The sequence below is a fragment of the Acanthaster planci genome, linkage group LG14, assembly GCF_054643075.1.
Source record: "Acanthaster planci isolate LZ-2023a linkage group LG14, COTS_SCS, whole genome shotgun sequence".
In the NCBI taxonomy this organism is placed as follows: domain Eukaryota; kingdom Metazoa; phylum Echinodermata; class Asteroidea; order Valvatida; family Acanthasteridae; genus Acanthaster; species Acanthaster planci.
The window spans coordinates 7,816,809-7,843,104 of record NC_141790.1 but is presented as its reverse complement, the minus strand read 5'-3'; the positions used below and the strand labels follow the sequence as shown (position 1 = coordinate 7,843,104).

The following is a 26,296-nucleotide window of genomic DNA, read 5'->3' as shown; positions in this document are numbered from 1 at the left end:
TCCCAAAGAAGCAGAAGCAAAATATGCATGTTTTACAAAACGTTAAAAGAAAACTCTTTGGAAAGTAAGTTTTGGGCCTCACTGTTAGACATATGCCTTCTACAACCTAAAGTTTACTCACAGCACTTCGAAATGTGCTTTTAGTATGTAATGTTGTATAAAAGTAATCAATTTTTCCCCCTTTCTCTATCATGGAATGTCAATTTGAATATTCAGTTTTGAAAATAAATATTCACATATGTTATAATGTATTGAATATTTGAATAATTACAATAATGCGCAACCCTATCACAAAGACTCATTGTTGCCTTCAGAGCACCTGCCCAGAGCAAAAGATGTGAGTTTGTACAATTAGTGCTAGTCCTGCGCATTACCTGCTGATTTCTCCTCACCTTCACAGCTCGAACATTCACCCTCGGGAACTTTATCTCAAACATCCGCTCATCTTCCTATGTCCCCGGTTACAATCCGACATCGGGCAACGGGGCGTGGCTGGCAGCCATCAGCGACAAGAAGCAGTTCCTGCAGGTTACCTTCGACTCCCCGAAGGAGATCAAGAAGGTCCAGGTGACTCCTCTCCCGCTGGAAAAAGGGAAGGTTGCCATGGTGACGAAGTTCAAGATTTTCTACAGGTCCCCAAAGGAAACTGAACTTACTCTGTATAAGTTCCCTAGTGGCAAGGATGTGAGTATTAAATTAAATACTGATATTTCATAGGCATCCGGCCTGCTTCGTGGAATTTTTGATTCTAGGGTATACAGTCATGTACTTTAGCATGGAAAAAATGGGGTTGTCCCCGACAGGCAAGAAGTTGTCCCCGACAGGCAGGAAAAGGCATTGAAAATTGGGAAAGGGTAAGGTGTCCTGGAATCCTGTTGTCAGAGGAAAATGTCCTGGAAAAGTCACGGAAACCAAAATCATACCAGGGTTATTTCTTGATGGGCCGCTTTTGATGTGATAGCAGAATAACAAGGAGTTTACAGGCTATCCTTGTCAGTCTACAAGTTGACCCCAAAAAAGGCAGCCCAAAAGGAGCATTCATTTTCTCCCAAAATAATTGTCAGAAACAGTTGTGAGTCCCAGCAAGATCACACACCATCAAATGCGATAAAAGAAGAAACTTTACAGAAAAGTAATTTTGGGCCTTATCATTGGGCATGTGTATCATTTGCTATTATGTTTACTCGTAACACCTCGTACCCATTTTTTTAAAATTAAAATTTCATTGACTTTCAAAAATATATATTCCAATGTTCAATAACCAATCAATTATCTAATTACATGTAGTCCAATTACTGGCACAGCTCAATGGTTATATTGGGAATTCCTTCCTTTTCACAAGTTTGGCTCAAATTTGTTAGTCCTGCCTGACCGTGTTTGAATTTTGTCTTGTAGGTGTTCAATGTGAAAGATGCCAGAGGGAGCAAAGAAGGTGTCCAAACATTCAGGCTACGCCAGCCAATCATAGCCAAGGACCTGCGCATAGTCCCCCTGGAGTGGAGGAACCGGATTGGATTCACGCTGAACCTGATTGGGAGGAAACCAAGTAAGTGGATCTGATGCCTTTATATGTACACTTAACATTGGATTTTCTTACCAGAAAAAGGCTGCAGGGAACATTTTCGTTCACCCACAAATTCTGTAACCTTGCAATTTGCTTTGACCCAACCAAGCACGACGCATTAATATGTCATCTGCTGAAATCCCCAAAGAATTCTTAAACAAGTATACACATCCTCTGTGGAACAAATAGGGAAACTTGTACATGTTTGAGAGTTTTTTTTTTATTTTCACCAGAAAATTCTTTGGGTTTGGATTTACTTTCAAGAAGTCAGTGTTGAACTTTATTATTGTGTAATTTTTAATTCATATATTTATTGGGGGCATGGATTTTGGAAATTGCAAGAAAATAGGACAGTGTTTGGAGTTTAATACTAAAAAAATTAAACTTTTATAAAATTTTCAGGATATATTTCGAGCATTTAAAAAAGTGCAGGCACTGAAATTCTGAAATCATCTCACAAAATGATGACAAAAATTACGTTCGAATTACAAGATAAGCGAAGATGTCAGAAGATGGGAAAAATTGCCCACATGGCTGGGTAGCATTTGGTGGAGCACTGGTACGGTATTCTGGAAATAATAGGTTCGAATTCCACTCCAGCCAATTTATTTGTTAGCGTTTTGCATATGCGTGGACACCTTGACTTTACCCCAAACTCATTTGTGGTATTCTCTGCAGGGGAGACACCACAAAGAGATGAAGGAAAACCACAAAAAGACAAAGGTGAGGGTTGTGGCAGGTAGGGCACTGAGCATACTTGCTGCCAACAGATTTCTCTTGAAGTGACTATTGTACAACTCCAAAAAGTGCATACCGCCATCTTACCGTGCTAAATGCAGAGATGATCATTGGCTTGTATGCCACTGTAACTGGTTAGTTATTAACAGTGGTAGCCTCCATTGTGTTAGCATTGTGATTAACATTGTAAGATGGCCCCCACAGTGGCTTCTGTGGCCTCTGTGTGCTGATTCTGGGAATTGCAACACTGTGCAAAATGATGCTGTGCCCTGAATGGGTTTTCCAGTTTGGGGGTGAACTGGTATGGAATACAAAATTAATGCAAAATGGTGTACCAAAATGTTGTTTGTTATTTATAAAGAACAATCAATCTTTTTTATTTTCACTAATTTTAAATGTGATGACATAGCCCACTACTTGTGAGCTTTAAGTTGTATGGCACTGGAAAATCTATGTACATTTACATTGAATGTATTTCCATTATGGGCCAGTTATTTAAGTTTGTAATATATATTTTTATGCGTGTGCACGTGCTAAAAAGCTGTTCAAATTGTGGCTTCAGGATTTGAAAATTTAAAATGGCAAGAGTACACAATGTTGGCGGCAGATGTAAAATTTGTTTTATCAAGAATGAAACTTCATTAGGAGTTGCAGGCCAGTGCTTTTGTTCCACAGGGTAGGCACAAGGAATGTTTCTATGTGGAACAAAACAACTACCCTTCAAGATGGCTATCACGCAGAGCCTCTTTAGAAAATAACGGAATAAATGGAACTTATAATTATGCTTCAAGCCTGTGGTTAAGTTCACTGGTTTTTACAGAATTGCTCCGTGAGTGTGAGTGATAATGCTACAAATGGGTGTTGTGGCTACAAAGGCAGTCAAAAGAAGGCCTAAAATTGAGTCGTCTTCTTCCTCCCTGTAGGCAAACCCAAGAAGGCCCCAAGACGCCTGAGCCCTGTGCGCCTGACCTTTGCGCCGTCCAGCATTTACAAGGACTACAACCCCACAACATCCAGCACCAGCCTGTGGGTGCCTGACCCCAAGGACCTCGACCCCTTTCTGATGGTGACCTTTGACCAGGAGGTCATCCTGACCTCCATCCAGGCACGGGGCAAGAAGATCCCGAAGCTGGGAGGCGAGGGATGGATCAAAGAGTTCCGGCTGCAGCTCATGGGTGGCGGTGACGACGAATCCTGGGGTGACTACACCTTAGAGGACGGCTCCAATGTAAGTGTATGCCCTTCCGTTGCACAGTTGTGAAGTGATGGGGCCTTATTTTCCGGAGCATGGAACCCAATGCCTGTGGTATTCTAGAGATTGTAGTCTGGCCATTTCTTTACCAGAGTCTTCCCTGAATAGCTGCCCGATATGCAGATGCTTGGGTATTAAATGTGTTCCAGTAATCAGAGAAGACAAGGCCGTCAAGTAGCTAAATACTCTTTGTGCATGATGCTGTTTGGCCACGTCAGAAGCCAGAGTAAAGGGTAAATTGCATGTGTTCACTGGTTTGCAACGGAATGTGCACAGACTCATGGCATTTTCATGAAAGCAGAGTGTACTTGGTGATTTGAACATTGGCAGTGACTGTCAAATGCTTTTTACGGCAATGAAGATTCATCGTTCTACCACTTAGGGTGCAGTCGCGCACCAATAAGGGCAGATCCATAACAATATTTTTGGGGGTTGGGAACGAATTCTTGAGAGGCCACAAATTTTTTAGGGAATTTGTTTATGTATCCTTTAATGGGAAAATTTGGGGGGCTTCTAACATGCTTTTGGAAGGAACAGAAATGAAGTGGTCTGAGGAAAATTGCCTTTCTCGCAATGTTTTGTAAAAACTAAAATTTTGCCCCAAGGAGGGGGGGCATGTTCCCCTTTGGGATCCTTCCTCCATTAGATTCACCCTTGCTCACTGATTGCATTAATTATGTATGCATATCATTTACTGTATAAACAATTTTGCCTCATATTGTCATATTGAACACAGACCTGTATGAGTACTTTATTAATTTACCAGTTTTTTTTCCTTGATGCTTCAGATATTAGCCTTCGACCCGGTTGTGGACAGAGCCTATAAGAAGACAAGTTTCAACTTTCCCGAGGATGTTAATGTCTCCCAACTGAAGTTCTATCCGGTGTCGTGGGAGAAATTTGCAGCAATCAGAATGCAGCTGTGGGGCTACTACAAGGAGAGTAAGTATCGCCTGGATGTATCGCCTCGAGTTGTCATTTGCTGGATGGTTGTTGTGTGCTATCCTCTGTTGTGTAGTCTTGAAACAGTTTTCTGTTTGTCGTAATTTGTCTGTGTTGCCGTGCACGTTCTTGTTCTTGTCTTGTCCCATCTCATCCCTTTTTGTCTTGTAGCAAGCGCAGGCCACTGTTGCCCAGCTTGTGCAATACATTTGCCATGTCTCATTGTCTTCACTTGCTATGTTCTCAACTTGTCTCACTCTTGGCATTTTATCTGGTTGCTTGGCTAAGGTAATACAATATCTCCTCTAACCTTGCTTTGTTTTGTCTCATGTTGTACAATGTAATTCCTTAACATCTTATCTCGTTTTTGGGTTTTGTGATTATTATTTTCCAATTGTAGAGAGAAGAAAACCCAAAGGAGGGCGTCGTTTGACTCTGTATTACCTTCTCTGGAAGACCGATGCATCGTGGGAAGATGCCCAAGCATACTGCAGCAAAGACAATGGCCAACTTGCCAAAATCACTGATGCTAGTGTCCAGGATACAATTGTCCAGAGCATTATTAAGAGCGGCTTCAAAGGTGAGGGAAATGTTATCACAACAAAGTCACAGTGCATCTCAGTCAGCAATTTTCTCACCGACTCTGACTAAACTCTGAGACACATTGGGTGTAGCCTCAGATTCACACTGGTGCGCTTGGAGGTTATGGCCACTTGTTCAGCAGCAATAAACACAAGCAGCTAGGGAATAGGGATTTCTCGTAGATGGTCCAGTTAAAGTGAGCGGCTCAACCATAAAAGTTTTTCTTTTTCAAATGCACAGGAACAGCACTTAGGCTCAGTATGGGTTGCACTTTTGGGGGAGGGGTTAGATAACTGTTGGGTACTGCTATTTGTGTCCGTGACCATTAAAAAGCTGAAGCGACTGGAAGATATTGTTAATGGAGCAGTAGATATGGAGCTAATATTATTAAACACTATTTTTGAATGTAGAACCGTAAGAAGCCAAATGATATAATTTCTTCCTTACGTGCAGCTGACTGGTGGATTGGTGTAACTGACAAAAAACTGGAGGGCACCTGGCTGTGCAGTGACGATACCTCTCTGGACTACACAAACTGGATAGGGGGTGAGAAACCAGACCTGGATGAAAGCAAGAACTGTGCCTTCCTGCAGTAAGTATTCCAAAGTGTTTCTTTTAGATAGGGTGCCTGTATTCTTTTTTCACCAAGTTGTTAGAATAAAAAATTCTCCCCATGGCTTTTTTGGTTCCCACAATGTCCATATTTCAAACTGAATCAGCTGTCAATAACCAGCAGTGTGACCTGGTTCCAAAAGTCGACAAGATGGTCCATGCGATCCATCGTTTGAGTGATGTTGGTAAAAATATAGTTAACTGTAGTTGGCCACAGAACAGCCCGTGAGGGTTTCCTTCTTTCTGTAACAATCACAATGGTGTCTATTCTGGAAACTTGAATGCTTTGCGGCAACACTGCTGTCTGTGCAGCATATGTCACACACTCTAGGGGATTTCCTGGTGCGAGAAATCTTTGTTCATTTGCATGTGGTGACCTTGCCAGGTTGTAGTGATCTTTTCTCACTGATCTCCTTACAGCACCACTGTAAACAAACTCCATAGTTTTGGCTCCCAGGCTCAGACTTTAGTCAGGATGTACATGTAATTACTGACTCGTTCAGGATAAATAAGTGTAAAGGCTGAAATCCTTAGTAAATGCAAGGTGTTGCTATAGAAATGCCTCAGTTTATGGCGCACTATTATTTCATAACTTCAAAGTTTGGGGAAATGGCCCGAGGGACGATCTCAAGGCCTTAGACTTGAGAGCAGGCTTTGCCACACATCCTCAGGAACACCTACATGTACAGCCAGGGCAATTACATGCGTTCCTTTGTACGTGTTTTGATTGTGTGAAGCCACTGTACCCAAAATGCTTGAGCAAGCTTAGAGTTAATTATATTTCGGATCTATGTCTTTATGGGTGTACACCTATATCTCAAGGGCCTAGTATTAAAAATGAAGTCATAAATCCGCTCTTAGTGGAACAAAAGAGGGCATGATTTTTGGTACTGACCGCATAAGCGCGCCATGAGGCGTGCAACTATGTGCGCGTTTGACGTGGAGCTCGCTGAGTGCGCGGAACTAATTTATTCCAGCATGTATGGTCTTTGTGTACATGCAGAATGGGTGCAAGAACCAGCATGTAATCACTTGTCTTTCTTTTTGCCGATTGGGGGTGCACTTCACCTCCGGGTGGGTTGCCAACCTGGGTTTTGGTTTTCTATTGCAGGGTTAAAGTCAGTATCAGTGTCAAGCAGTGTTGTATTCGAGTCCATCACAAGTCCTCTCACGTGTCCCTTCTCATTAAATCCAGTCACAAGTCCCTTCACAAGGCCATTCATAAGTAACATGGTGACCACTGACGAAAGAATTTTTTTCCAGTTCATTTGAATAGCTTGTGAATTGGCTTAAGATTGAATGACTTGTGATGGACTTGAGTACCGGTGTCAAGGTCTAAATTTTGGTGTCAGTCTTGGTCACTCATACTTTGTTCTTGACCTATCTACTTCTGGGTGAAACAGCAATATGAATAAATCTTCGAAGAGAGAAACAAGTGGAATTGCCAACTGCTGCCTCTTAATTCCATTGGGGGATTAACATCAACTCCTTTTACTCCCTAGGGTAGGCCGTTGCACCCGTGCACTTGTTATGTACATGCGATTAATGCAGAGTAATTGGCATACACAGAAGGCCCCACCAGGCACTAGGTCATCAGCCCAGCGTTGGTCTGACCTCTCTCTGTCACATCTAATCATAGGCATCATAAGGGAGCAAGCGATGGAGGCACTTGTCCCCTCCTGTTCCCATCCCGTCCCAGTGGGAAAAAAAGTTCAATATATTTTTTTGGTTACTTGTACAGTTTCTTGTAAGTTAAAAGCTGTGGTTTTCCAGTGCTCTTGAAAGCTCCATCTGTCATACAAATGAAATTTTCAAATTGAAGTCATCAGACTTTGATAAAAATGGTTTGGCTAACATTGCTCCGTTTTTAGTCAAATACGCAATGTGCTTCAATTCAGACAGTCACACATCATTATTTTCCTCAAATCATACATGTAGTTGTTTATGCCGTCAGTTTAAACCACCACACATACTCATTTCAGCCTGTTGACTCTATCAGCTAGACAATTAAGCTATCTATTTTAGTTCACCACTTAGAATAATTAGCATAAAATGAATATGATAACAATGCACACCTGTCTGACATTTATGTTGTCTTGTTTACAGTGTTTTTATACAACCATTCTAAACAAGTAAAAAGTGATACACTGTCCAAGACATATAAAGTGTTACCATTCCTCATACATATTCATAATCGAGAGCTGAACCCTTACTGGTGTGTACATCATCGCAGGCCACTCGTTATTTTTGCCAAGCTGTTCAGTGTAACTGTTGCCTTGGTGAAGTATGCATGCGCGAGCATCACCCAAGCTATGCAACATGCACACTACACATTATAGATGGTGGCACACATACTGTGTGTGTAGCTCTCCCTTCGCTCCTGAACTTTTAATGGTAACAGAATAGGTCTGAGGTATGGTTAAAGCAAATATATCATGGCTTATTTGGGGTGGATGTGAAGCAAACTGCTGGTCATTTGTCAACTTCCAAATACAAAGGGGAGCTACCAGTATTTTTGGCAGTCCACCCTCCAATCATGCTTCCAGGTATATTTGTAGAATAATGACATTAATCAATTCTACAATAACTGCACAGTACACTTTGACTTGATTTTTAGTTATCTGGGAGTTGTGTCATCAACAGTGCTTTGTCAATGACAGGGTACAACATTGAACTATGTTTCCTTGGTTAAACAACAGGTGAAAATGTCTGTGCTTGAAATTAATCCTGTAAAATTGGGCACACTGGTGAGCTGTGAGTTTACACTTCCATTGTTAACATCTACGGTTAACCTGTTAGAGTTCACATGTACAGGTTGACAAAGTTAATACCCATTTATTAGCCTACTTTGCATACTCAACTTCCTTTCCATCAGACGATTTTTCCTCTCTATGTGCTGTTTTAAATGGTCAAACAAGGTTGCAATTGCGTCAAATTTGTCTCACAATTTACATGACATGTTGTAAGGGTCAGTTATCTGAAGTTTCATTTCATTTCCAGGCATTATTTGGTCAAACTGAAAAAAATAGTACATGTAAGGTGCCAAATATAGGGGTGCAGTTCTACAAATCGATATACTTTCATGTATCTACTTATTTTTGTGTTAATTAATACATCAAAGTGAATATTCACTATCACTGATAACACTGAGCAGCATTTGTAAGTATGTGAAGAGTTCTTTTTGTAGGTTTCTTGATGGCACTTACAAAAAACTCAAAAGCTTTTTCTACTGTGATTTCTTTTTGACACTGCTAATATTGAGGAATACAATAGCAAAGCCGCCTCTAACACCAGAATTATATTTGAGTCAGTCACAAGTCGATTGCACCAAAACACAAGTTTGAAGGATAAATATTTGTACTTACTGAATGTCGTTGTACCTGTAGCAGTCCACAAAAAGACTCTGATGGTAAACAGTCAGGTTTTGTCAACCTGGGAAATTCACACTACAGTTCCCTCTTCTACCCAAATCTTTCTGTTTTTTTTTTAACCTTGACATAGCAGCCTAACCCTTTGGAGGCTACAGATAAAAACTTCCACGAAAGCCATATTTTGTGTCGAGTCAGTTTTGTTTTGTCTTTATATTGTCAAAAGAAGATCTCAAAGATGTGATTGCCTCATCAAACACCAACCACCAAAAATTTCTACAGGTCAAGGCTGTAGCAGTTCTCAATGTGCCTCACATCTTGAGCGGCTGCTTTCTGAAAAGTGATGTTGTTTAGCTGGCACATCATCCTGCCCTGGCCTTGGACCAGCAGATTGAAGGAGTTGCATCTGGGATGGGAGAGGCAGGCCTTGCCACAAGACACCATGCCCTGAGCCTGTATTTCCATCATAACATGACCAGTGAGGCACTGTGAGACGATGTGACCATCTGAGCCAATCTGAAGGCAGAACAGCGGGTGATAGTTGTTGATGGGGAGCTCACAGGTTGCATATTTTGGATTAGGACAATTCTGATTGCCCCACTTGCCATCATTCCAATCGACCATCAGTGCACAGTCGGCTCCAGTCGTGCGATTGTCAGGCTTTCCTTCAAGCCAGTTTTGGTATGCATTGGTTTCGTCACCTCTAAGAGGGCAATGCTGCCAAACACCCTCCTGATGGATGTCATTGCACCGAATCCAGGCTCCATCTTCAGGACCATCAGGCTCAAGCTCCCGCAGGAGCAGCTCCCACACAAAAGCCTGTTCTTCTGCTAAGTTCGGAACTGTAAGGTCTGCATGAAACATAGAACAAAATTGCCTGGCATTTTGCCACTCCCATTTTTCTTTGATCACAAAGTAGCAGGCCTTGTCATATCGATGCCAACCAACAGGGCAAAAAGTCGCCACACTCACTTCAAATCCAGCTAGCAGAAGTAGAATGCCTAACACTGCCATTTGTCTTTGACCTTTTTTGTTAATAATACTTTCAATTAACGCTGCTAGAATTTCTTATTGCAATTTCAGCAGTTTGAGTAACGACACATGTAGTGTCAACTGGTAACTAACAGCATTTAAGGGCAGAGATGTAAAGGCTGTGTTTAATATCTCCATAGGCTGAAGTACACAATAAATGACCTCATAGATACTCTTTAATATCACATGAATTGTTTCCCTGACAACATTGCTTCTCTAAGTGTCAATTGTATAAATAATTGATTAGAGCTTTTAAAATTATCCTCACACAGAAAGGCACATACATTATACTACTGCCATGGTTTGCTTGCATTGAAGATGCAAGCAGTGGACCATTGCCCTTGTAAGAGATGGTGATGACAGACATTATGGAAACAATTAATCAGGGAATAACAACATACATGTAGCTCTTTGGTTGCTCTTTGCTTTCACATCTAAGCTCAGCATCTATGTAGCTAAGAGGGCCAGAAGAGGTGAAGAAAAAATACATGGGAGCTATTTTTTGATGCTAATGCTAACCTGGTCATTGTGAATTGTTGATGCTTCCAGGCTATAACCTGTTGTACAGCCCTTTCCTTTGCTATGATGTTGATAGTTGAGGAGTTGAAGATTAGACAGGTGATGTTGCCGAATGGGAAAGATGACTGATGAGTAGCAGAAGCTGGCATAATTCTTCAAACCTCTGTCCTTGGTGTCACTAATATGTCCTCTTGGATGCATATTTTGATTCTCAAAAATAGAAGTTTGCATGATAATTTTAGCCAGTCAGACATAGTCAAAATGAGGATAATTGCACAGTAAGCAACAGGATGGTAGGAACATACATGTTTGGGCATCTGTTCCTCTGTGAACTGTCATTAAAGTTGCCTGGCTCAGTTTACAGATCGACACTGTAGCAGTTCTCAACTTGCTTCAGATCTTGAGTGGTTGCATTCTGAAGAGTTATTCAGCTGGCACACCATCCTGCCCTGGCCTTGGCCCAGCAGATTGTAGGAGTTGCATCTGGGATGGGAGAGGCAGGCCTTGCCACAAGACACCATGCCCTGAGCCTGTATTTCCATCATAACATGACCAGTGAGGCACTGTGAGACGATGTGAGCATCTGAGCCAATCTGAAGGCAGAACAGCGGGTGATAGTTGATGACGGGGAGCTCACAGGTTGCATATCTTGAAAGAGTACAAAGCTGATTATCCCACTTGCCATCATTCCAATCACCAACCAATGCACAATCAGCTCCCGGGTGCCTATTATCAGGCTTTGTTTCATCCCAATTCTGGTAGGCATTTGTTCCGTCTCCTCTCAGAGGGCAGTGCTGCCACACACCCTCCTGTTGGATGTCATCACAACCGATCCAAGCTCCATTCACTGGGCCATTGGGATAAAACTCCCAGAGGAGTAATTCCCACAGAAAAGTCTGCTCCTCTGATGAGTTTGGAACTACAAGGCTTGCTTGAAAAGTGGCACGGATGTCTGTTGCTCTGTACCAGTTCATTTCCTCTCTGATCACATAGTAGCAAGCCATGCCATATCGATGCCAGCCCAAATGGCAGATAGTTGCCATGGTGGCTTCAAGTCCCACTGTGAGAAGGAGAACACTCGATATTCCCATGTTGTGCTTGATCATTTGGAAAAACATTTTGTGTAGGTGTGCAAGAAAGTGCCATTTTCTTTAACCACTAACTACAAAATAGCTCATTGTTCATTTAAATTGGAAAAGATACATTACATGTACCTCTACCATACTAATTTTCTCAGGCAGGAAGTTTGTGGTTTCGCATGTAAAACATTGCTTTACCACACAATTGCTAAAGAACCAGTATTTAAATTGCATTTGGCCCATGAAAAGAACGACGTCTGAAACCAAGTCTTTCTGTTGTTCCGAGTGCCTTCCCGTGTCAATCTTTTGCCTTCTAGCACACCTCGTTGCTCCTAATTGTTTTAGACATTGAACTGTTGTCGTAATTACATTTGCAATTCAAATTTGCTTTTAATTTGGTTTGTGCGACTCTACAACGCCTGTTTGAAATGGGTGTGACTTGAGCAGCATATGAAATTAGCATATTCATATTTTTGTCTGTCGTGCTTCCTGTAATCTGCTGAAAAGACAAGTCGTGAAGACTCTCGTTTCAGATTTTTGAAGATGAATGTAATTAAGAAAACTTGACATAGATGAAGAACACAGAAAACTTCATCTTACTGTCTTTGTTTCATGGAATTAAATGACAGTTAAAATTTGGTTGGGCAGAGTCAAGGTACAGTACATGTCGACTCATCACAACCATTGGGCTTCTTGTCACAGAATATTTGAAATATTAAGGATTTCTTTTGACTTTTGAAAATTGTTTGCAAGACACTACTAATCATTGTCAATCTAACATCATCCTTTTTAGTTTTATATTTTGCTGCCTGATTAGACACAAGTACATGTACATGTACGTATACCATGGTACCTGTATGTATGGACTTGAAAATAGCATAATTTGAGACAAGATCTTTAAAACCTGCTTCAAAAAATTGAACAAATGGTGGTGTTTCTTTGCACGTCGCCAAAAACTGTATTTCAGGATGAACTTTACATGCATGTAGATCACAATTTTGGAAACAGAATTCTGAGCAACTGTGCTTTTCAATTTACATCTGTGTGTTAATGGCCTCATTGAATTCAGTTTCAGTGTCTCTAGCTTTAATTTGCAAGGTTTTATGTACAGATACCGGTAAAGCTGCCAGACTTACAGTGTTTTGCAAATGTTGCCATCAACTGTCAGTTATCATTCTAACGAGTTTCAAATACAGGTATAGAGGTCTGGAAACATGCATGTTGTACCGGTACAACATACAGTTCAGAGAACCTTAACAACCCTGTTTTCAGTCTGTTGAATGTGATAGATGTATTCAAATTAAAATCCTGATGACATTTGTGTAATTGTAAAAATAGTAACCACATGCATACATTCAGTTTGATAGAGTGCGATACAATTTCTTATGTGAATAATGCAATACAAAAAAGAGAGATGTTATCAATGGAAATGATTTGTGTTGGACACAAATTGATACAAAGAGATTTTTTTCCATTTCACACAAAAGTTGACATAATGATAAAGTCATGCCATATTCAGAATTGTTGCTAAACAGCTATAGTATCTGACGACCTGTCAGCTTTACGGTATAGTGCATTGCAGTTGAAAGTTAACCTAAGAATGAAAATTTCTTTTCACGTTTCTTCTCTGGGAACTCATTTTCATTTCATAGAATGTCAAAACAGTTTCTAAAATGGGAAAACAATATCACACCTTTTTGCAAAGTGAGAAAACATTTCTCGCTTTTTCACACAACGGATTCTTTCACATAATTTCCTGTTTTTTCCCACAGTGTTAACTTTCATTTCAAATGTACTGTATAGTAACATAGGATGTCAATGTCAGCTTCATAGTTAACGAGTGCAAACTTCAAAATATATATATGGTGCCAGTTCCAGAGCATGTTAAAGCAAGTGCATATACATGTACTCACAGACTGTGAAAATTACTTGTCTTCTAAATCAGATATGATAAAAGAGGTTTGTCACATCAAAGTGACATTCGGTTTAAGTCTTGGAACTCATGATAAAAGAGGTTTGTCACATCAAAGTGACATTAGGTTTAAGTCTTGGAACTCATGATAAAAGAGGTTTGTCACATCAAAGTGACATTAGGTTTAAGTCTTGGAACTCATGATAAGAGAGGTTTGTCACATCAAAGTGACATTAGGTTTAAGCCTTGGAACTCATGATAAAAGAGGTTTGTCACATCAAAGTGACATTAGGTTTAAGCCTTGGAACTCATGATAAAAGAGGTTTGTCACATCAAAGTGACATTAGGTTTAAGTCTTGGAACTCATGATAAAAGAGGTTTGTCACATCAAAGTGACATTAGGTTTAAGCCTTGGAACTCATGATAAAAGAGGTTTGTCACATCAAAGTGACATTAGGTTTAAGTCTTGGAACTCATGATAAAAGAGGTTTGTCACATCAAAGTGACATTAGGTTTAAGCTTTGGAAACACAGCTTTTCATTTTACTCCACTGCCTCTGAACTGTGCTTGTTGAGCCTTGAGATTTCAGCTGTGCTTCTCTGCATACCAAAAAAGTGTCCTGTGTTGGTTCCCTGTGACTTATGGTTGTTCCACTGGAAAATGTCCATAATTAGATCACCTTCCAAACCATTAACCACAAATGGTTTATTTGGAGAACCAGACCTGGGCAGTTGATCTACATGTACATGTATTTGTCTCATGTCTTCTGAACTGGTTGTTCTGATTGTGATGAAAGTTGTTAGGAGTCCAAGATGAGGCAGCGATATTGCAGCCAAGAAGATGGGTGAGATTCATTTCCTATGTCTTAAAACTTTTAAGATTCAAAATTCATTTTGGAAAAAAGCATCAGATCTTGTTTGATACATGTAGGTTGAATCAGATCGATTTACTGGGCTAGAGTATGGATGACCAATTCTGGTAAGCATTTGTCCCGTCACCTCTCAGAGGGCAGTGCTGCCACACACCCTCCTGTTGGATGTCATCACAACCAATCCAAGCTCCATTCACTGGGCCATTGGGATAAAACTCCCGGAGGGGTAGTCCCCACAGAAAAGCCTGTTCTTCTAATGAGTTAGGAACTACAAAGCTTGTTTGAAAAGCAGCACAGATGCCGTTTCCATTGTGCCAATTCATCTGCTCTTTGATCACAAAGTAGCAGGCCTGGCCATATCGATGCCTGCCGAAAGGGCAGATTGTTGCCATGGCGGCTTCAAGTCCCATTGTAAGAAGCAGAACACTCAATATTCCCATTGTTTTGTTTGATCATATGGAAACAAAAATCCTGTAGGTTTTACATTGTAATTTCTGCTGTGGTTTGAAATACACGTACAGTAGCTTGTTTGGTGCTTGATCCTCCGGCAGTGCTGCCACTCGTCACTAAATTACTTTCAGTGGTGGAGGCTGACACTGGTTTTTTTGTTTTTTTTTGTCAAAGAAAATGCAATTTGTAGTATCATTGATTACAAAATGCATGTAGCTTACTGTTTGTTATATACAGTAAATTGAAAGAGGTAAATAACTTTATACCCTACTGATTACCTCGGCAGGAACTTCATAAATTGCTTTACTACACAATTCCTATGATTGGAAGTACGCATGTACCGGTACATAATGAGTGCTTAGGTACATGTAAGTGGGCAGTTTACTGTTATTTCTCTTGTACTTTTTGAAGGTCAATGCATATGCCTGTATGCATGTATGTATAATATCCATGTGTAGTTAGCCAGCTGAAACTACACGTAGGCACTAACCAATGGTTTTAATAGTTCCCTCTGTGTGTGTGATTACAAGCACGGATGCACTGACTTAATAACAGCACATGCACTCAATGTATACACTTTTTCATTCTGTCCAGTTCCTGTAATCTACTGAAATACAGGTTCTTGTATTGGAGACTCAGCATTTTCAAAATCTATAGACTATTAAAGAGAACCTAAGAGAAATGATGAAGACTGACCACCTCATCGCTCTGTCATTTGTTTCATGAGATTAATTGATCATATTGATTGTTCAAATTTGGCTGGGCAGAGTCAAGATATTCTCATGACAACCGTTGGGCTCCTTGTCACAGAATATTTTTAAAACATTTTGGATTTCTTTTGGCTTAATGAAAATTGTTTGCAAGACACCAAGAGAGGTAATCATTGGGAATGTGACATCATTTTTTATTCTTGAAGAATGAAAAATTTACATTATTGCTGCCTGACTGTGCTTGTTAGACACAAGTACATGTAGGCCTACCAGTGTGCATCTAAAACTACACAATTTTAGACAAATCTTTAAAATATGATTTGAAAACTTGAACAAATGATATTGTGCTTTTGAATGTAGGCAAAAACTGTATTTCACAACCAATTGTACAAAATGGGGATTTGGGGTTCCTATGAATTAAATTTGTCAACCTGAACCCTTTTTCTTTTAAAGGTTTCGGGGAAAGATTCCTTCTAGTTGATTTTTGTGGACAACTGAACTTGAGAAAATTGACTTGTTCAGACGTGGGGTTGCCTTTAACCATTAAATAACAACTGCAGGTTTTTTTCTTTTCCACAATCACAGAGTGTCCATAGTGCCCTCTTGTGATTCAAAGAATTATCTCTGTACATTTGCAAACAATCACCCACTCTGCTGAATTGTCGCATGGAGCAATTGCAGTGGTCGCCGTGACTGAGTGCATCATTATGCTTTTACTTCTTCTACTACAGTGTGATAGAGAAAATGTATGCCTTGTGCTTCTTTAACTCTGGCATGTTGGAGTGTCTTTGGGGTCTTTTGATCTTGCAATGCCGATCTCCATTTGGACAAACAGAGCCTTAGCCCTGTCTGCAATGGCTTTTATAGCCTAGAGGAATGCACGCTGCATGCACACTGCTGTATCAGTGGACTGATTGGCTACACATTAAAAGAATAAGCCAATAATCATAACCTTTCTTGGTAGCTTGTGCGTTTTCAGTTTACCAGCGTGTGCGACGTACATGCTAATTCACACCGTCCACAGCATGCATACTACCGGTACATATACACTACAGTTGGACAAAGCAAAAGATCTCTTATCTCTAAAGATCTCTAGAAGACAATCAGTGTGAATCCTCAAGACATTCTCATTTAAAGGCGGAATCCTAACTCTCTTAACCAAAAGGCTCTAATTACTGCTAAGGGCAAAGGCGGTCTCCACCACAATATGTAGATCACAAGTTTGGAGATGGAATTCTGAGCAACTGCGCTTTTTGATTTACGCCTCTGTGTTAATGGCACCATTTAATTTAAATTCAATTTCTTTAGCTTTAAATGGGAAATATTTGGTGCACAGATAATTCCTTCCGACTTGAAATGTTTTGTAAACATTGCCATATATTCGACTCTCAGTCGTCACTCTAATAAGTTCCATCTACATGTGTATCAGGGCCCAGAAGCATACATATTGCACAATATGCAATTCAGGGAGCCTTAATATTGTTTTCAGTGTTTTGAATCTGATATGATGCATGTGTTAAAATAAAATCCAGATAATATCTTTGTAACTTGTAACATACTAACCACATACAGTTGATTTTGTAGAGTACAATATAACTTCTTACTTAAATAATGCAGTACGGAAAAATGGAGACATTATCATGTAAAATGATCTGTGTTGGGCGCAATTTGGTATGAAGACATTTTTTTTCCATTACACACAAAGTTGACACAATAAGAAATTTCATGCCATATATACAGAAAAATCAAATGTTGGTAACAGCTATCTGACTACTTGTTAGCTTAGAAATACTGAGTACAGCACTTTGCAATTGAAAGTTTACCGACTACTAGGAATGGAAAAAATTCTTTTCACCCTTATTTTCTTCCCAGGGAATTCACTTTCTTTCCATAAAATGTAAAACCAGTTTCCAAAAATAGGAAAACAATTTCACATCTTTTCACACAAGTGAGAAAACATTTTCATGCCTTTCCACACAAGTGCAAAAACTTTAACACATTTTCATTTGAGAAGGAAAACAGTTTTACACCTTGTCACATAAGTGGGAAAATATTTCCATGCCTTGTGAAATACAGATATTTATGTGAATACACATTCTTTTCACCAAATTTCCTGTTGTTATTCACAGTGTTAACTTTGATTTGAGATGTGCTGTACAGTAGTACAGCATTACAGTACCAACTCGACAGCAAATGAGCACAAAAGTTGAAATATGGTGCCAGTTCCAGAACATGTTAAAGCATGGACCATTTACCCAGAGATGTGCAACCGCGAGCGGCCCCAGTGCAAACACATGTGCGACCTTGGTTCCATGCGTGTTACGGATTGTTATTACCCCGGTAGGCGCTCTTGACTTTTCTCAAGAAAACTCGCAACCACATGACACGTGTTGCAGCATGCAGCATGTACAGTGCAGCCGTAGTTATGCCGAGACGATGCGCCGACGCCATGCTTAAATCTATTTGTTTTGATGAATAAATCTTCTTCATTTATCAGTTTCAAGGAGAAATGAAGATTTAAGGAGGCAAAATTCCCCAAGTTTGTGGTACACTTTTCTCAGAATGTATAGGATGAAATATCTTGAGCAGCATATTTTTAGAAAGGGTGTACCCTGACATAAAATATTACAAGAAAACAAAGTGGTAGACAGGAATATATGTTTTATTATTAGAGAAAGTGTTACAAAATCCAATTTAATTTCTGCTTTGATATTGTTCCTGCCGTAACATGCACTGAACCAGCTCTGAGCTCAAGTTACACATCCCTGGGTAAATGGTCCTTGGTTAAAGCAAGTGCATGTTCTTACTGTGGAAATTTCTTGTTTTCTTCCAGTTACGAAGTCTAACACATGAAACTGACATTCCATTTTAGTCTTTGAAACTCAGGTCTGCAGTTGAGTCTTTTTGGGTGAACATGTTAGGCTTGTCTTCAAGCCAGTTTTGGTACACATTGGTTTCGTCATCTTTAAGAGGGCAATGCCACCAAACACCCTCCTGATGGATGTCATTGCACTGAATCCAGGCTCCATCTTCAGAACCATCAGGCTCAAACTCCCGCAGGAGTAGCTCCCACACAAAAGCCTGTTCTTCTGCTGAGTTGGGAACTGTAAGGCATGCATTAAACATAGAAAAAAATTGCCTGGCATTTTGGCACTCTCATTTTTCTTTGATAACAAAGTAGCAGGCCTTGTCATATCGATGCCAACCAACAGGGCAAAAAGTCGCCACACTCACTTCAAATCCAGCTAGTAGAAGGAGAATGCCTAACGCTGCCCTTTGTCTTTGACCTTTTTTGTTAATAATACTTTCAATTAACGCTGCTAGAATTTCTTATTGCAATTTCAGCAGTTTGAGTAACGACACATGTAGTGTCAACTGGTAACTAACAGCAATTAAGGGCAGAGATGTAAAGGCTGTGTTAAATATCTCCATGGGCTGTACACAATAAATGACCTCATAGATACTCTTTAATATCACATGAATTGTTTCCCTGACAACATTGCTTCTCTAAGTGTCAATTGTATAAAAATGACAATGGGGCCATTTTTTATGCTAATGCAGTGTTCTCCAACATGTAGGAAATACTTGACACCCCGGCAAGCTTTCTGCGGCACCTGCCATGCCTAAACATCGCTGCCAAGCTTAAAAACCATGGCGCCATGTTTATATTTTTTGGTTTTACGGTATACATTCACAACAGAAATAATCTAGAAACAATAACCACCACTTTACTTTCGATCCCAACCTCGAGACTCCCCGACAATTTTGGCCTACCGGTACCAGTTGTCAAGTTTCCAACACGAGGTTACCTCGTGCTAGAATCAACATACATTTGAACATCGCCCCACGCGACATCAACAACCAATATTAGTCTGGTCCCGTCTATTTTATTGTATCATCGTATTCGTGTGATCGCCTGGTAACTGGATGCCCACTCGTTCCGTGCAATGTCTGTACGTGCAGGCTATCCATGTACGTGTGTATTACGTTCGTTGAGTGCATACATGTCCGTGGTCTATTTTTGGTGTACATTTTGCCCGCGTCATGGCAAAATGTTTACAATAACTAACATGACATTTCAGCTCCCCTGATCCTTTTTAAAGTAGGTTTTGTTTTCATCAATACTTGGAAGTGAATAAAATTGAGGGATAGATGTGTATGAATACCTTAACAAACAAGAAACACTTTCTTTTAAAAGAAGTGAAAGATGAATTAGATTCTTTTACAACCCAGATCCCTTGGATGACATGTCATTCTAAGTCATTAGTTGAAAATAAATGAAATTGTGGAATGAGGGTCTACACATACTCATTGGTACTGATGTTTTAATTGAAGTTCTTTTTAGTGATTCTGTGCATAAATAAATTGAAGTCTTTCTAAAATCTTAAAACTTTTGCTCCAAAAAAGCTTAGGGAATTGGCCAAGAATTGCCTTAGAATGCACCACTGAGCATGTAGAATCAAAATTTTGTCGGGGCCCTTAAGCGGGCCCCGGACCCCACGCCATAAGAGCTTGTGCTACGCTCCCACATTGGTCCCAAGCCCAGCACCAATCTTCATTTTTCAAAGTTGGAGAACACTGCTAATATGCTAACCTGGTCATTGTGAATTGGTGATGCTTCCAGGCTATGACCTGTCGTACAGCCCTTTCCTTTGCTATGATGTCAGTAGTTGAGGAGTTGAAGATGAGACAGGTGATATTGCTGAATGGGAAAGATGACTGGTGAGGGTCTTGGTCTCCACAACAAGGGACAGTTCCTTAGTGCACAGCCACTACAGAATGGTCAAACAGTCCCAGTTTTGAGATATATTATTTGGATGCATGCATATAAAGTAGCCAGTGAAAGTTTTTCTCAGAACTCCCACAGTTTTTTGTAGCAGAATTTGGCATAATTCTTCAAACCTCTGTCCGTGGTGTCACTAAAATGTCCTCCTGGATGCATATTTTGATTCTCAAAAATAAAGTTTGTGAGATAATTTCAGCCAGTCAGACATAGTAAAAATGAGGATAATTGCACAGTAAGCAACAGGATGGTAGGAACATACATGTATCTTTGCATGGGCATCTGTTCCTCTGTGAAATGTCATTAAAGTTGCCTGGCTCAGTTTACAGATCGACACTGTAGCAGTTCTCGACTTGCTTCACATCTTGAACGGCTGCATTCTGGAGAGTAATGTTATTCAGCTGGCACACCATCCTGCCCTGGCCTTGGTCCAGCAGATTGTAGGAGTTGCATTTGGGATGGGAGAGGCAGGCCTTGCCACAAGACACCATGCCCTGAGCCTGTATTTCCATCATAACATGACCAGTGAGGCACTGTGAGACGATGTGACCATCTGAGCCAATCTGAAGGCAGAACAGCGGGTGATAGTTGATGACAGGGAGCTCACAGGTTGCATATCTTGAAAGAGTACAAAGCTGATTATCCCACTTGCCATCATTCCAATCACCAACCAATGCACAATCAGCTCCCAGGCACCTATTATCAGGCTTTGTTTCATCCCAATTCTGGTAGGCATTTGTTCCATCACCTCTCAGAGGGCAGTGCTGCCACACACCCTCCTGTTGGATGTCATCACAACCAATCCAAGCTCCGTTCACTGGGCCATTGGGATAAAACTCCCAGAGGAGTAGTCCCCACAGAAAAGCCTGTTCTTCTGATGAGTTAGGAACTACAAGGCTTGCTTGAAAAGCAGCACAGATGCCTCTTGCATCGTGCCAATTCATCTGCTCTTTGATCACAAAGTAGCAGGCCTGGCCATATCGATGCCAATCAGAGGGGCAGATAGCGGCTGCATCGGCTCCAATTCCTATCATAAGAAGTAAAAAATCCAATATGCCTACTTCCATGATTGTTGTATGATGGGCTTGTACTTCAACTTAGCCTCTGTTGTCTGATAGTTTCAGTGGGATAATTTCAGTGTGATTGAACATTTGGCGAGCAATGATGCATTCAGAAGTAAATCCAAATGTGAAAAATCTGTACATGTACGAGTATGTGTATGCATGCTCTTTGTAAGTGGCTATAGCTCGTGTAATCTAATTGGCTGCAAACCTCAGCGAACTTACATTAGATGTGACAAGGTCTCCCAAGTCACAGCCCTGGTCCAGTCAAATACGTTATATGTGTACATGTACAAATAGCTCTCCAATATTATAATCAGGTGAACCACTGAAATTTGTTGCAATTGTCTCTCAAGGTTAGGGCCTGCACACTGACATCAAGCCTCATGATGAGATGGCTGGGCTTTCATTTAATGTTTTCTTTTTTATCATGGTGGGTGGGGGTTGGAAATGGACATGTATGTGGCAAAATCACAGTTCTGTTGCTAAGACAAGTGAATCTATTTGAATCTATTTGCCAAATCATTTCTGCCCCCCTTCCACTTCTGGTTCAGACTTTCTGAATCATGAAAAATGTTCTGATTGATTGGTTAAGCAGAAAAGCATTCATGAACGTGGTGATATGACAGTCAGTTGATTGCACCATTTTCTATTCAACTGCAAATGTACTTTTGTTTGCTACTTCTATTGGACTAAATAGTGGACATTTCATGATAATAAAACTTGGCAGTAGAAGGGTCATGTATGCACCAACAAATTGGCAGAAGCTATTAATTAACCTATGCTTGTGTTAACCTACTTTGGAGTGTTCACCATCGGTTTTTCTCAGAACCACACACTCATATAAGAGATATTTTCTTCTACATGGTGCAACCGCAAGCCTAACCTATTTAGTACTTCCACCATGCACAGCTTCTAGTCTTATTCAACCTATGTTTATTTCCAGCGTTCTTTCCATTGTCATTGGCAATGTACATGTTTATGTGTGCATTCATGGGGGTAGGCAGTAAAACAAACAAATTCCTGTGTATTTTGAAGTCTGTGCTCACATAAATCCACAGAAATATATACCAGTAGACCATGTGTTGAACTTGAATTTGGCTGCTGCACAAGGCCTTCCACGAGGCACATATCACTCTATAGCAGAGTCTTAGAGTGTTATAATAGATGATGTTGAGAAGTAAATATCCCACAGACACTGTAGAGATGACTTTGAAGAGCGAGTGTTGGTGTTTTGGACCTGATTTTAAAATATGGCCAATAGGCCTGTTACCTTGTCTATTTTGAAAATGTTATTGTTTTATGGCTGTAAGTCATTTATGTGAGCTATAAGTAGTTCATTGGTACATCTCCAGCTTATTGTATGTATGAAACACATTATCAGTAAAGAGATTAAACCTTTGTGTGGTTTCCTTGACAACGTTTGTGCACGCATGAGAACACACAGAGCCTGATGATGATATTGCCTGAAAGCTCTTAGGTGATAATTGAAGAGGAATGCATCGCAAATGAAGCAAGAAATTTGTAATGAAGAACCCATTAATACCTGTTGCATTAACATGCATGATATGTAGTCTTCCCTTGATTCCAGACAATTATATATGTAAAACCCAGAAATCTTCAGCTTTGAAGGTTGCTAACATAAAGCTGTGGTAGGCAGAGAGAGTGCAATTTTAAAAAAACGTTTAATGCAGAAATGGTTCACACTCAACTGAATATCAGTAAATATGTCCCTGTGTAACTAAGATTTCAAAAATTTTCATCAAGCACTTTATCTTTGTGTGGATGAATGTTGTACTGGTAAATTTTTACGTATGCAATTTCTTAGAGTCATGTAATTTCTGTTTCATACTGTTGCATTTTGGATTTTGCAACTCTGCTGCAAGGCTTGCAAATATCTGGCAGGTGTGCTTTTGGCTCATTTTGTTTTTTGAACCCGCAGAAGCAACCATGAAAGGTGAAATATTCAATAATAAGCCTTTTGCAAGTTAAATTTGAATAAAACCTGGTACACTGAGTTCCTTTGAATTCACGTGAACATCATAATTTGAATTCCCCAGACTAAAGACACTGTTGCTATACCTCGTGATTTGGGGCAAGCTTTTCCTTAGTAAGAGACGCCTTGCGACAATACACTGTTCTCAATGGAAAGAACAGCACAAAGGAACCAGTCCATTCCAGAGATGGTGGTTGCTATGCAAAAGCTTGCCCTGAATCACAAGGTATAACAACAATGTCTTTAGTCTGGGGAATTCAAATTGTGATGATCATGTGAATTTATAGAACTTGGTGTACCAGATTTTGTTCAAATTTAACTCTCAAATGGCTTATTGATGACCTGGGTGGGATTCGATCCAAGTTAATTGAGGTGGAAGGATAGGAAAGTACCACAGTGCCAACCTCAGGAACTCCAACCGTGAATACAAGTTTCCCCGTACATTTTAGTCAGCAGTTTAGGTAGATATGTTATTTATCCCACTTAACTGACAACACTATTCTTTCATTACAGACACAATGAGGATTATCTATGGAATGATGAAGACTGTAACACCAAGAAGAGTTTCATCTGTCAATATGGTTAGATTTCATCGACTATGAAATATTTGTTTTTCTGTCATTCAAAGCAAGTGCCTTTCAACGTTTTCCCAGATTCTTAAAAAGGGCAAACTGGATTGAAGGAAGCAGGGGCAGATCCAAGGGGGGCATGGGAGGGGCATGCCCCCATTTTTCAACCTCCCCCCCCCAAAAAAAAATTAAATAAATAAATAAAAGAGAATAAAGAGAGGGAAGAGGAAGAAAGAAAGAGGGAGGGACCAAACCAGCCCCATAAATGTGACAAAGGCATAAAAAAGAACTGTTCTGCTTCCGATTACCTAACCAACCTCCCTAATTTTATGGCCACAACCCCACATTTTTTAGTTACATCCCCCCCCCTTTTTAGAGAATCCTGGATCTGCCCCTGGCAGGATCTCAAACTTCTGTACTCGTTAACAGTAAAATATGTTGGAGAATGAATATCGTGGGTAAGATCCGTGCATGTTTTTTCCCATTCATCTGTACCGTTTGAGTCACAAAGTCAAAACAAGGTTTAACTGCAATAATTTTGAACAAATTTGTTCAAAACCTTTACTTTTATTATTTCAAACACCCCGTAAATAATGCTATGGCATGTTCATGTCATGAGTAGTTCTATATTTCCTTATATGGAAATTGGCACACATTGAATGAATACTGTGAGTTGGCACTCAGCCAGTTGGTGCTGTATCAACCATTTAAACCCAGACATAAGGTGGGCTTTGACCAATAGGAATGGTTAGATTGCCTTAGGTATTCATGAATACATAAGACAGATTGAAGGGTAGCAGCAGGTGGCAGTGTACATGTTTTTAAATCAGCGTTAACTTGAGAGGTTGCTGAAGTGTTGGAATACTTTTTACATAGCTCTGATATTAATGAGGTCATACTTGTTTCATTTATTGCATACTCCCAATTTGTATGAACGGAATGTCCAAGACCTTTTCCTTTTTAATTTTTAGTTATTTCAAGTTTTGATATTCAGCCCACTGTAGTAGGGTGCACCACCCAGCACATGTCACATGTAGTTTAATTTGCACAAGTCAAAGTCAACTAAATGGTGGGGACTGCCAGATTAATTTATCCAACTTTAACCCCCTTCAGTTTCACAAGGACCATCCTAGATCATGAAAGTGTAGGAAATAAATGGCACAATCTTTATGCCTAAGACGTGGTGAAGTAAGGTGGGTTGCTGGCCGCTTTTATTCTACCTTTTTGTGATGCTTAAGCTGTTCTTTAGTAAATGAATCAATGTTGGCTTTTCTCCAGAGTGATTAAATCTGCTGAGATGTTGGATGAGATATCATGGAAATGTTTCCCGATTGGCTGAATATTTAATTTGATTTTTTGTTTTTAACTTGATCTTTAAATCTCAGACAAGAAGCCCAAGAGAGACCAAGCTTTGGAGCAGAGCCTTGAAGCAGAAGTCACCCCCACCTTCAACTTCTACTCCACCCGGCTCTCCTGGGAGGAGGCCTTTGACGCCTGCAAGGTGGCCAAGGGCACCCTGGCTCGCATCCATAATGCCGAGAGGCAACGTTTCCTGGAGGAATTTTTCAGGAACAACAAAAACATTGATGGTTGGTAGTGGCATTTTTAATAACTAAAAAATTTTGGTTTGACCAGCAGACGGTGATGTAATGGTGCACTATCATTTCCCTTGTCAACTGAAGTCCTGTTCATATGTGTGCTTTGTTGGCCCATAAATATTGCAACAATAGCATGCTGGACAGCCATGTAGAACTCTTACTTCCTCAGTCGAAAGTTGAGAGTTTTTATCTCGAAATACCCAGGTTAAACTCTATGCTGAAGCATGTGTCTTGCTTAGGGCTGCTGCTGCAAATGGGGTTAAGGGGTGTGACCGTTTGCCATTTTGGGGGCAAAAAAATCATGTAAATGTACATGTACCTGTCTGGAGGGGGACCTCTACCTGTGAAAGATGTCAGGTGATGTCCAGAACCCCTTTCCACCCTGAACAGTGACCCCTGGCATCAGATGATGCCCAGCCCCTCACCTTCCTGCCCACACTTTTGAACACCCAGCTTTCATTGAATTTCAGAAAAATGATTCTGATCACTAGCGTGCCACTAGTCATTGTGTTCAGTTGGCCATTTCAAGGTCACCCCCCCCACACACACACACAAGTTCATCTGGCAGCAACTACAGTGCTCAATTCAGCTCAATAAATCTGTTGGCGGTCTTTCAGCAAATATATGGATGGCATGTTCAGAGGAATTTAAACCAAAT

At 40.3% G+C, this 26,296-nt stretch overlaps 3 protein-coding genes and 1 pseudogene across 4 annotated transcripts in view; 1 reads left to right on the top strand and 3 right to left on the bottom strand.

Annotated features, from left to right (window-relative positions):
- Positions 1-26,296, top strand: part of LOC110985368 (uncharacterized) — a 79,752-nt gene that overhangs the window by 22,214 nt on the left and 31,242 nt on the right. For both annotated transcript variants that reach the window (XM_087146079.1, XM_087146080.1), the window contains 9 exons: positions 401-684; positions 1,396-1,546; positions 2,243-2,287; positions 3,226-3,530; positions 4,343-4,496; positions 4,897-5,076; positions 5,532-5,670; positions 23,985-24,052; positions 25,426-25,629. In XM_087146079.1, the coding sequence (XP_087002205.1) occupies positions 401-684; positions 1,396-1,546; positions 2,243-2,287; positions 3,226-3,530; positions 4,343-4,496; positions 4,897-5,076; positions 5,532-5,670; positions 23,985-24,052; positions 25,426-25,629 (1,530 nt within the window). The remainder of the gene's footprint in view (positions 1-400; positions 685-1,395; positions 1,547-2,242; positions 2,288-3,225; positions 3,531-4,342; positions 4,497-4,896; positions 5,077-5,531; positions 5,671-23,984; positions 24,053-25,425; positions 25,630-26,296) is intronic.
- LOC110985377 (snaclec A10-like) lies at positions 7,128-10,311 on the bottom strand. The gene has a single exon (XM_022246353.2). It carries the CDS (start codon positions 10,070-10,072, stop codon positions 9,335-9,337), a length of 738 nt encoding a protein of 245 aa, XP_022102045.2. The 5' UTR covers positions 10,073-10,311; the 3' UTR covers positions 7,128-9,334.
- On the bottom strand, positions 10,500-11,763 carry LOC147796804 (hepatic lectin-like; annotated as a pseudogene).
- On the bottom strand, positions 16,866-21,577 carry LOC110985376 (snaclec A10-like). The gene has a single exon (XM_087146091.1). The coding sequence runs from the start codon at positions 21,479-21,481 to the stop codon at positions 20,738-20,740; it is 744 nt and encodes a 247-aa protein (XP_087002217.1). The 5' UTR covers positions 21,482-21,577; the 3' UTR covers positions 16,866-20,737.

Bases quoted from the DNA above. Each gene is read 5' to 3' on its own strand.
- LOC110985377 (XM_022246353.2), bottom strand. From the start codon at position 10,072: ATGGCAGTGTTAGGCATTCTACTTCTGCTAGCTGGATTTGAAGTGAGT.
- LOC110985376 (XM_087146091.1), bottom strand. From the start codon at position 21,481: ATGGAAGTAGGCATATTGGATTTTTTACTTCTTATGATAGGAATTGGA.